The sequence below is a fragment of the Xiphophorus maculatus genome, chromosome 16, assembly GCF_002775205.1.
Source record: "Xiphophorus maculatus strain JP 163 A chromosome 16, X_maculatus-5.0-male, whole genome shotgun sequence".
Lineage (NCBI taxonomy): Eukaryota > Metazoa > Chordata > Actinopteri > Cyprinodontiformes > Poeciliidae > Xiphophorus > Xiphophorus maculatus.
The window spans coordinates 15773051-15785439 of NC_036458.1; the positions used below are offsets into that span (position 1 = coordinate 15773051).

At 34.0% G+C, this 12389-nt stretch overlaps 1 protein-coding gene across 5 annotated transcripts in view; it reads right to left on the reverse strand.

The window, feature by feature from the left end:
* Positions 1-12389, reverse strand: part of LOC106700343 — a 245212-nt gene that overhangs the window by 14048 nt on the left and 218775 nt on the right. Inside the window, exons 3-4 of one of the 5 annotated variants that reach the window (XM_023348735.1) lie at positions 11634-11646; positions 26-73 (exon numbers count right to left, since the gene is read on the reverse strand). In XM_023348735.1, coding sequence (XP_023204503.1) covers positions 26-73; positions 11634-11646 — 61 coding nt within the window. Of the gene's footprint in view, positions 1-25; positions 74-374; positions 430-700; positions 776-1045; positions 1098-1685; positions 1740-11633; positions 11647-12389 lie in introns of those variants that run through there. The other 4 variants (XM_023348733.1, XM_023348736.1, XM_023348737.1 and 1 more) reach the window with 4 other exon arrangements.

Here is a 12389-nt window from a genome sequence, read left to right on the forward strand (position 1 = left end):
CTTAAAAAAAAAAATTGTTTCATACCTGAAGTGACGGTGACTGTAGTCCCTTTACCCCAGTAGTCAAAAGCACCGTAGCACAGTGATGAATTAACTTAAGTCTCAGTATAAAAAGCCTAATGGACTAATGCTGATCATGTAACTGTTTAACATTTCACCACTTTCACTATTTTATAAAATACATCTAAACTAATCTAAAGGGATTAACCCTAATTATCAGTTTTGCCAATTATACATTTGAGTAATTCCTTTTTACAGTAAATATTCTCCAAGTACAGTTAAGTTTGAGTATTCAGATACCGATATTACGTAGTAATTTGATAAAAATAAACTGTAAAAACACAGTGCAGTTTTTTAAGAGGTATAAATCTTACCTGATGTTACTGTTACCATGGTTCCTGCTCCCCAGTAGTCAAAAGCCCAGTTGTCACAGTAATACAGTTTGGTCAAACTTGCAACAAAAACCTATTCCAAATAATATCTATACTTGTTTCCCATCTAGTACAAATCTGCCTAATGAATAATCAATCCACATGAATTTAACAACCATGAGGTTCAAATTTTTCCAAGTTTGAACACTGACAAAACAATATTGTTGTCTATTTATGTGCCAATTGTCATAACCCCATAAATCTGAAAATATATACCTTTTTACATGTTACAAATATTGTTTGAAACTAGAAATAAAACCTTTTCATACCTGAAGTGACAGTGACCATTGTTCCTTTTCCCCAGTAGTCAAAAGCGTAGTCACAGTAAAGCAATACTTAAACTGTCCCATACTAAAACATGTTTAAGGATTTACCTTGCCAGACAGCTTCATCAAAACATACCATAAATACTTATAAAGTATAAAACAAGTTTAAAACAACATTATTTTCACCAAAGCTTTGAGTAAGCATCAAATAAATCCACAGATTATGAAGGGTTTTCCTGAAATAAGTAGACTATCTTCTGTGGAAACTTTATTTTAACAACAAAAATGGCTGAAAATCTTCTAAAAGCCAAATTTAAACATTACAGTGACCAAATAAGATCGACTTACCTGATGTTACTGTTACCGTAGTTCCTTTTCCCCAGTAGTCAAAAGCATTGTCACAGTATGACAACTTAACAGACCCAACTTACAAAAACAAGCAGCGGGTGTTTTCCACTGCCGCTGGGATCCCAAACGTATTCGACTGAACAACTTAATAATTACAATATTTAATGTTGGAGAAAAACTGTTCATTTTAACCAGTTTTCACACTAACCTTTGTGTCTTCCCTTTAGGAATGAAAATAATGTCGTAGTTAAGCACATTCAATTTAGAGAAAATTATTTTTGTAGATGTTACAGATACACTTAAGGCTAAAAATAAGAAAAAAGTGAAAATAATTAAATGAAAGTATATCGATCAGAAGCTTTGTATTTTACCTGAAGTGACGGTAACCGTGGTTCCTTTTCCCCAGTAGTCAAAGTAGTGGCACGGTGACAAATTACAATGACACTTTAGTGCAAAAATATCCTGTGTCATCTAAAAATTAATATTTTGTCACCAGTACCTCACTATTTTCTACAGTTTTTGGTTGTGATAGACATACATTGGTTTTCACAGTAAATAAAACTACTAACCAGGATAAGTAATTAATTAAGAAATAAATATTCAATCTAATCAGCTTAACAGATATAAGGTTAGAACTTACCAGAAGTCACTGTGACTTGTGTTCCTTTCCCCCAGTAGTCGAAGTAGCCGTCACAGTGCTACATTGCAGTCTGTTTCTAATACAAATACAATAGCTCAAGTGAATCAAGAAAAGAATAAATGTTCATGGGCATTTTGCTCTGTAGTATTTACTATCGTCTCCCTGGAGACATTTATTTCCTGAGGTCTGGGTTACATAAAATGATTACAGTTATTCAACAGCTCTTGCCCACTTCCTTTTTGCCTGATCTTATTGTCAACTTTAATTTGTCCAGTTCTCTGTGCCAGAAAACTTCATATGAAAAGTCCTTTATAGTTAAAAAGTCAAACCCCTTCATCTAAATTCCAGATGTCCCTTACATGTACTATGCTTTGCAAACATTTTCATTCACCTTAAAATCATTCATACTGAACCAGAATCTAGGATTATAATAATTTTTTTTGTTTTTACAAAGAATAATCTGAAGTGAATCAAGCATGTATTCACTCTTTTTTATCAGATACATCCTCATTAAATCCAGTGCACTGGTCTGTAAATACAGTACAGTTGTGTGTAATTTAACACTGGTATAAATCCAGATGTTCTGCAAAGGCCTGAAAGGTTTATTTGAGAACATTAGTGAACAAACAGCAATATGAAGACCAAGAAACCCAACAAACACATCAGGGAGAAAGTTCTGGAGAATGTGAAAGCAATCCCAAGATTGGAATATCTCATACAACTTTCCATTCCTTCATCCAAAAGCCAACAGAAAATCTACCGAGACATGGCCAGAAATCTAAGGTGAAACATTAATCAAAACATCAATTTGTGAACAACAATGAGTGATGCACTCTACAAAACTCTGAGAAGAGGCAGGAAGAAACCTGTTGTTAAAAGAAACAATAAGAATCTTGCTTGGGATTTGAAGCTTGGAGTTTGTAACCCACGGAGAGAAGCAAACATGTGGACAAATGTGCAATGGTCATATGAGACCAAAATTGAAGTTTCTGGCTCACTTACAAAATTCTGTGTAAGAAGAAAACAGCTGATTCAAATAGTCCAATACCTTCTAAGCATGTCAAAGTTCTGCAGAGGCCTGCTAATGAACTGTCATTTGATTCAGGTGAGTTGAACCATGGAAAGAACTAAATCAAGCAGGACACCAGCCCTTGAGGACGGGACTTAGAGTAAAATATTCAAAATCAAAATCACTTGGGAATAAACCAGCACCTTTCACAGATCTAGACTTCTCTTATATATCAAGTAGGAGTCCAGTGGTAACTAACTGTTATACTGGCAGATAGATTTTCCATTAGTTCTTTAACTCACCAAGATGAAGGTTTCTCATTAAACCAACTGCTTTGTCTCCTTGATAGAAATATGTTAGTAACCAACCTGATAGTATGTTCAGTTGGATTCAGAGACATTAATGTGGAACTGGTTGGAAAAACAAAAACTAAAGCAGTAGTTGACATAATTGGTGTTTTTTGCATAAAACACATTTGTTTTGTAAAATGGGCAAAAAAGTATTTTATTACACTTTTTTTTGTCCCTGAAGATCAATTCTTACTCCACTTGAAATTTCACAATGTGAAAAACAAAAAAAAAATCCATATTTAAATCTCAATGAGACAAATCTGCTTGGGCAACGACAATTTTTAACTTTTCAGTTAATTTGTCAATGTTTAGTCTGTAGGGTGTATATGCAGACCCTTTGCAAGTCATTCAAAATTAACATCACAAACATGTCACAGCAGAATGAATTCACATCCAGTGTTTACCAGGTACATGTCCAGAGTGTACCCAGCCTTTCGCCCAGAACGTTAGCTGGAGATAGGCACCAGCACCTCCCAACCCCTCTAAGGGACAAGGGTGTCAGAAAATGGATAGATGGATGGATGTTCACCAGGTAATTGTGAACTAAATTCAGGCTCTGATGAACTAGTTCACAATTATTCTGTGTTTTGGAAGGCATTTTGATCCATTCCATTTACCAACATCTCTCCTGAGACATGCGTTTCCTGTGGTTTGAATTGCATAAAATTATCCTTCTAACTGCTCACTTCCTCTTTGCCTGTTCTTGTTGCCAACCTTTTAGTCCTTGCACTCTGCAGTTCTTTTACCCGAGGAACCCAATGATAAGATAACACAATACACCTTCTTTTTCACCTTCTAATTTGATGCTCTGCAAACTGAAATGTTATTTTGTACCTGATTTTACATCCCCAAGTCAGTTAAAAAGTATCTTTAGTGGAACTCACAGCTTGCCTCTGATTGTTCACAGTGGTAAACTGATCTTGTGGTACAAGATGTTGTGAAATGGAAGCACAGTTGGTCCTCAAAAAAAAAAAAAAAAGAAAACTATTATTCTTGACCTGGACTTGAAGTTGAGTTCTTAAAATGGGAGGTATTATTAATTTTTCAGGCACATTGGGACATTTTATCACACAATCAAAAACTATGTTACCTTCAGTTGTTATAAAATGCTGTACTTATCAAACATGAAATAGGAGAAATTTGACTTATTAATTTGATGTCTTGAATTTGGACCATCATCTTCTGATGACGGTTTCAGCTCGTCATCAGAAGAACTTTTCTCCATTAAGCTGTTGACAGCATTCTTAGGAGGGTTGGACTGAGAAGTAGCTTGTATGATGAGTTTGTATTGCAGTTCCACCAGGTGTTTGCTAATGGCTGCTGCCACTAGTCTGGGGGAACTGAGTGGGGAGGAGTGCTCTGTGGGGTGGAAGCTTGACTATAAGTCATTAAAACTTAACACCTCTAGCTCAGAACATCCAATTATTACTGAACTAAGGGGTTATTTCACAGTTTTTAGGAAATTTGGACTGTAAAAACAGAGTTTGCAAATATTTAGATCACATGTGTCAAACTCAAGGCCCGCGGGCCCATTGATTGACTTAAAATAGGTTTTGAGCACGAATTGACTACAAACTACATCTCCCATAATGCCTTCCGATTCTTACCAGCCAACATTACGGCTTCTCGCCACTAGAGTGCAGCAGAGTCACCTCAAGCTGATTATTAATTTCCCCAGCGAATAAAACTGAAACACCGACAAGCTAACAAGCTAAAGAGCGAAGTCCCGTGATGTTTCAATCGAGGACTTTTACCGTCTACTGCCCCCTGAGTTGATGCCACAGCTTCGACTCCATGCAGCTCGTGTTTTGTCCATGTTTGGAAGCACCTATCTGTGCGAACAGATGTTTTCAATAATGAATTTAAACAAGACCAAGACCAGATCGCGCATTACTGACGAAAACCTGCACGCCATTTTGCGGATTTCCTCAGCACAAGAACTAAAACCAGACATGGACGAACTGACCAGGGGAAAACGGTGCCAGACATCCGGCCAGAAAACATTGGTAAGCACGAACAAACTAAATTTAAATAGAATGAATGTAAAACCAAAACTCAGTATACTGGAACATGCATATAGTTTATTGATTTTGCTTGTGTTTTGTTTATTTACAGAACACAATGAGGATGTGTGTGAGTTGGTGACAGGGTGAAGAGGGATCAGCTTTGTGTTCAAGGACAGGCAACATCACCTCATTGTTTTGTTCTTATGTGAAATACATGTTCGTTGTGTAATAAATAACGAACAAGTTTTGTGAATGAAGTTGAGAGTTAATATCAAAACTTGTTTTTTATTCTTTGTCTGCTTATCTTTAATGCAGACAAAGAATAATTTTCATCCATCCATCCATCTTCTTCCGCTTATCCAGGGTCGGATTAATTTTCCCAGCGAATAAAACTGAAACATCGACAAGCTAACAAGCTAAAGAGCGAAGTTTAGCTGAGCAGTTTAAAAATACTGAGCATATTTTTAAACTGCTCAGTTTAAAACTATTGTAATTTTTAAACTGAACAGTAATTTTACATCCATGCAAACTCAAATGTAATATTTAAAACTTGAATACATAAAATCAGTTATTTAACAATATGAGGTGTTGTTTAATTTATTTTTAACATTGTATTTTCATACATTTATGCTAGGGTTGCCCAAGTCTAGTTTTCCAGACCTATCACTCTGCAACTTTAGATGCGTTCTTTCTCTAACACACCTGGATCATTGACTCATTCATAGGCCTCTACAGAACTGAGTTGCTGCTAATGAGGGAAGTCAACTTTTTGTCTGGGGAATGTTTTAGCAGGGACGCATCTAAAAGTTGCAGTCTGGAGGACTGCACTTGGGCATTCCTGATTTATACAGTCAATGGGGCCCGTTGAGGGTGGAAGTGGCCCTTGGTGAAATTGAGTTTGACACCCCTGATTTAGATCATGACGTCATGATGTCATGACATTGCATTTGGAACCTGACCTTTGCCAGCTCATTTGAAACCATTGTATTATTTGGTCCTGATTTCTTTGCACACATATGCTGTTATTTAACCAAATTCCAAACAGCACAGATTCAGATTTAAATGCTTTCAGAAAACAGAAGTGGTACGTACAAATTTGTCCAATTTGTCAAGACAACTTCCATGCTGTTGTTTAGGCAATAGCAGGATAGTTGCTTATATGATGAGCAGGGAACAAAGCTAGAAGTAACTGAACACGTTAAATTACGAGTGAATTCCTCTGCTCATCTTGGTCTGATGGAGATACAAATAAAAACTAACACAGCAATTAAGATTAAGATCAAGGCCATTCACATGACTACATGAATGCATGTGAAGACTGTTACATTAATAACAGTCCTTGCATGTGTAGAGGAGTGAAATCAAGTTGGCACAAGTAACTGGGCACACACATCGTTCAACCAGACATAAACCTATACACATATTTTGTTTTCAAACTCCACTGAAGTTTATTTCACACTTCAGGTTGCAACAAAACACACTACAAACCATCTTTACAGGGAAACACTTTTGTGTAGCTGTTGTTTTTTTTTTTTCCATTCATCCATACCACGTCCCACACTTTGGGAACCACTGCTTTAAGGGTTAAAAAGGTTATTGAATCGAGGGTCAACTAGTGAGTTACAATATGCAGTTTCTGATTAGTATTGTGTAGAAAATGGAACATATATCTGGAGGTTAATTAATGCTAATGCTAGCGGACTTTGTACGTGTGTTGAGCTAGCTGAGAAACAGCTAAAGGACTACTGATTTCACTTTTAACTTGTTGTATTTTGGATCTTTTGGAACGTTTCTCACACGAAATGCATTATTTTGGTCTCCTTATTTGTTTTACTGTTTGTAAAATGGACATTTCTCTATGAGTTATTGCAAAAACCAGAGAAAGCATATCGTTATGACTTTTGATAAGTAATGGCTGCCTATGTGTGAAACACAGCATTAAAGGGGCAATGTACCTTTTTGTAGTTAAAGTAGAGGTTTTTGTGTAAGGCATAAAATGTTGTTATTCTGTAAACACGTGCCAGGTAATACGTGTTCTCATATAGTTGTTGTATAGGTTACTATTTACTGTTTAAACATTTTACTTAAATTGGAATATCTATTTATTGAATTTCAGTAAGAAGCCTCAAGACAATTCAGTAACTATGTTTACAAAAGACAGCTCCTTTTGATCACTTTAGGCAAACTTTGTAAACATTTGTATGAAAAGCTATTGGACAAGCCTTTAACTCAAGTATTGATGCTGTGTTGTTCTACTTTTATATTAGATATTAATTAGGAGAAAACATATTTCATAAAAAGAATGCTTTCATGAAATGTGTTTTGAATTTATGATTTTTCCTGTTAGGAGACTGATAACGAGGAGATCTAAGAACTTTTCCAAACGTGTTAACTTTGTTGGTTTAAGAACAAAGCTTTTAATTTTATTGCAGTTTAATACACACAAATTCCCATTTTTGCCTCAGTGACATGGTGTGTTACTGTCAGAGCTCCTTAAATTTTAGTTTGGAGCTTCTGTTTCTCATTGGCATGTGGAAGCACCTGCTGTGGTGAAATATTTCCTGCAGTGTTACATAAATAACCCACTGTAAGGATGTTAACAACCACAAGTCCATGATGTACACATGTGTTGATACTTAACATTTAAACTTGGCTGTATTGCATTACTAATTTGTAATTGTTTGATATTTAAAAATTAAAAAAACGTGGCCAATTTTAATGAACTACTGAGTTGACTGAGAAGATTGACTTGTCCTGTTTAACTAACACAATACATAAGTTCACCTCAAATATGAGTTTAATATTTTATGTTTCAAAAATCATTTTGTACACAACAGAAAAGAAGATTTTCTTTTCAGGCAACATGTAATTTAAACAACCAAAATTGTATTATTCCGTATGAAGCAGATTGGAGTCCATTTTTCACAAACTGCAGCTAATTGTGGACCATACAATTTAAGGAGATGATTTTGTATTGGTGTTTCTCACAGTGGTAGCCACTGTTTACACAATGATTTATACTCATACAAAAACGTTTGCCTCATTTAGTGAACTGGTCATATTTTGAGTCGGGAAACTTCTGGGAAATTTTGATGAAAACTGACTCTTAATTTGCTACTTTTCAAACTTAATTAGATAGAGCTTTACAATAATGAAACAGTATGTATTTATTTATCAAATTAAATTCAAACAGCCTTTTTTTTCAAATTGTGCAAAGGCAGTTTTTTGGGAATCATTTTTTAAAATGTATTAATAATTAAAATCTTATTATTTTCATTTCGTCTTTACATAACCAAGAAAAGTGCTAATTAAAAGAGCCCATATCAGTCAATCTAATTCAAATTTGATTATACAAATCTGATGTATGATCTGTATCCAGTACAATCAGATATAGATCATACACCAGATTTAGTAAAAAAAAATGTCTATCTGTAAAAGAGCAGATTAAATTGAACCCAATACAATATTTATTTCTTAGGATAAGTTTATGTTTTATGATCCACTACTAGTGTATACACTGTGGTCAAACACTGTACAAGAATATATCCCTGAATGCTATTATACGACCCTTTTCCTACTTCTTTAAATAGGCTTATGACACAAATTGATTTCAGTTTATTAGTTCATTTTGTTATTTGACTTTTTCTGAATATTTCCATAGATTTTTATAAACATTCTTACAAAGTGTAAACGGACAGAAACGCGCAAAGTTTTCCTTCAACGATAGATTTCAGGCATGTACTGAGGCATAAAATAGCTCAATATCTGTAGTTTGAAACATAGAAATTATTGGTTGTGTAAAACGTTTTCTTCTTTAGGCAGGAGGTTTTTGTCACAGAGTAAATCACTGTGGTTGCCATTGTACACAGTAAAATGATCTTATGCAAAAACTCCTCCCTTCACTCTGACTTGTATTGACAGTGCATGGTTCTTTTAAATGATGGTGTTTACATTTAGGCATAGTAATTAAGTAATAAATAGGAATAAAACAAATATTACAACAACAATAAAGTAATCTGGTTGAAATGACATTGTATATGAGAAGACAATGTTACATACAATGAGCAATTTCTACATTTAATAGAAATGTAACTCAGAGCTCAAACTAAACATGATTTCTAAAGTGACAGTGTCGTTTTCTCTTGTTTTCTGTTTGCCAGGAGGTTTCTGTCATAGAGGACATCACTGTGGTTGCTATACTGCACTGTGACACAACCCCAGACAAAAACATCCCTCTGTACACTGGATACAGTAATCTGAATACCATTTTTTTACCATTGTAAAAAAATGTTTAAAAAATGTTTATTTTTCAAAAGAAATGTCAGACAAACGTGACAAAGAGCTACAAGTAATGCAGTATAATCTTATCTTTGCTGTTACAAGGATAAAGTTTATAGAGATGTACATTGTATTTAAAAAGACAGGTTCGTATTGTGTAGGTTTTTGTTTTTACTGCCTGAATGAAAATTCACAGAATATAAAAGCAATCTATTGTCTCTTTTATGAAATCCTTGACATTGTCAGTTTTGCTTCCCTGACAAATTGTAAAAAAATCTAATCAGACAAAAATTTTGCGAGATATAATGTTTACATCCTATGCCAAAGGTTTGGCTGTTATCGTTGTCAAATTTTGCTGAAATTTATTAAAAAATAAAATAAAATAAAAACCAAGCATGGTTAATTTTATTAGCTAATAGATTTGTTAAACTACTTAATTGATCATTTGATCAGCTGTGTCAATTTGTAAGATTTTGTTAATGGAGATTGTTCCTTTTTCTTTTTTCAAAAATTGTTTTGTGTTTTATGCTAAACATTGGGACCCTTGCATGCTACCCATGCAAGTTCTGATATGTAACAGTTTTTTTCTTTTACTCTGTCTCAATAATTATTAATTTATGGATGTTCAGCTAAGGCTCATCCAATGGCTTATGGAGAAATTCACTTAGTGAAACTGGAGAAAAAACGTTTGTGTACTTATTCTTCACATACAATGAATTTGAACCTCAAAGGAAACATGTTATATCCCGAATTATACATAGAGAAGTTTAGCAGAGGGTTACTGATGTGTAGAATCCAGCTCTATTGATTTTGTTTCAGATCCATCCCATCCAATTCAATTCCACTTTCTTTCTATTTCAGTTCAATCCAGTGATCAAATTAGAAAATGGCTAAATTTCACTTGTTTAGAAGTCTTTTATTAAAATTTGCCAATACAGACAATCAGCTGATTGTTTAAAATAAATAATATATTTTTTGGCACACATCAGGTTTTTGCTATAGGATGTTTCACTGTGGTTGCCACTGTATACACTGTAGCTCAACACTGAACAAAAACTTCTCTCTGAACTTCTTGTTTTCTACATCCCAACATAACTTCTGACCCAACCTAAGATTCAGTTTTTTGTGCTTATTTCATAATTCAGTTATAAAGTTTATTCTACGTTTTTTTCAAAAATAAAGTGCTTGATATGCTTTAATGTAAAGAAAATTTGAGAGGTTTGTTGTCCTAAACATTTGTACACAGAAACTCTTGTTTTATTCGTGTTTAAATTGTGATAAAATTTAATCAAAATGGATTTGCTTATCATTAATTGTACCCAATCTTTGATATGTTAAATCAAACTGTTATCTTTAAGATGATACTGCCGATAGTTTTATTATCAGGTATACTACCTGCATAGTGTGTTTAGGTTACCACTGATTGTTAAACCAGCTACAGCAACCTCACCTCTACCGAAGTTCAGTCAGATTTTGTATACCATGTAGAAATATTGCATTTTAATGCAACTGTAAAACCACACTTTATAATTGTTACATTAGGTGCTATCTAAAGCAAAAATGACATTTAAGATATTTAGAAAAACATGATTTAAAATTTCACTTAAGTTATCTACCATACATTGCTATCTGTTTAGTAGTAATGTCTTAACACGTTGTCTTAAATTAATTTGATTCATTTCCAAACGGGAGCTAAAAAATACACTGTGGCCTCATTCAATACTTTGTGTCCAAGCTATTTGAGTCTTTGGCTTTCAGTGAACAGCGTCAGTTTTGGACGCTGTTGACCCGCTTGTGGTGAAGAAAGTTTCCTGTGTGTTGCATAACTATTGAGAAGAAAGATGGTTGTCAACCACAAGTGCAAACATATGTACACATTAAATATCAAAGAAATAAAACATTTTCTCCATAATAAAACCAATTGTCAATGACATACTTGAACTTATTATCCAGTTGGAACAGGATCTTAGTGAGTAGTTTGACAATAAGTACAATTTTGAGCAGCACACCTCTGAGTTAAATGGAGTTTTGTTTTCATCAGCTAAAAAAAGACTAGACCTATTTAAACTCTTCTTCATTTGAGGAAGTTTTATTTATCGCTTTATTCTGCCTCCTTTTAAAGCTCATGAATAGCAAAGCTTTGGTAAAAAAAAAAAAAACATTTTGAAATGTTTGACAGATTCATTTTATAAATGGTAATTTGATGTAATTATCTACAGTGTGCTTGTATTTATGAAATAGACAGACTAACACTTTTTGAAAGCTTTGGCCTAAAATGGGTTTTTGTATTGCCGTTTATCACTGTGGCCGCTACCCCACACAGTGACATGTGACCATACAAAAACCTTTCAAATGCTCCTGTTTGTTCATTCAGTAGTCATGCACCATGATAAAACCTTAGTCAACTTAAAATATTGTTGAAAATTAAACTTTTTGACTAAGGTGTCTTACTGGTGCTTTTAGTATGTGCTTTATAACAATGGATGGATGGATAATATATATTATCATGAAACTTCATGAAACTTTTGTTGCACGATGGTACTTTTTTTATGCTGTGCCATTTATCATTTCAAACTTATTTATATAAAAAGGTTTTTCATCACAAGATGTAACAAAACTGTATTGTTATTCCTTTCCGTTCAATTATATTAACCAACTGATCATCTTTCATTTTTCACAAACTCTATTTGTGGAGAGGATTTTGTATTGGTATTTCCCACTGTGGTAGCCGTTATAATACACAGTGCTCCATACTCATACAAAAACCTTTGCTTGTTCATTTCATGCTGTCCAGGTGGTATTAGATTGTACCAGTGTTTTCTTTATGCAGTGATAGTAATTTTCTCTGTTAATGTCACAGAGAATATCAGTGTGGTAGTCATAGTACACTGTGACACAGACCAACACAAAAACTCCTATTTCACACTGGCTGTTGTAAATTCACCTTAGTTTCTTTTTCTATGTTTGAAACATGAATTAAAAACTGAACAGAAGAGCAAATAATGACTTAAGAGAGAACAAATTATCACTCCATCAAAACTGTAACCATACAGTATATTTT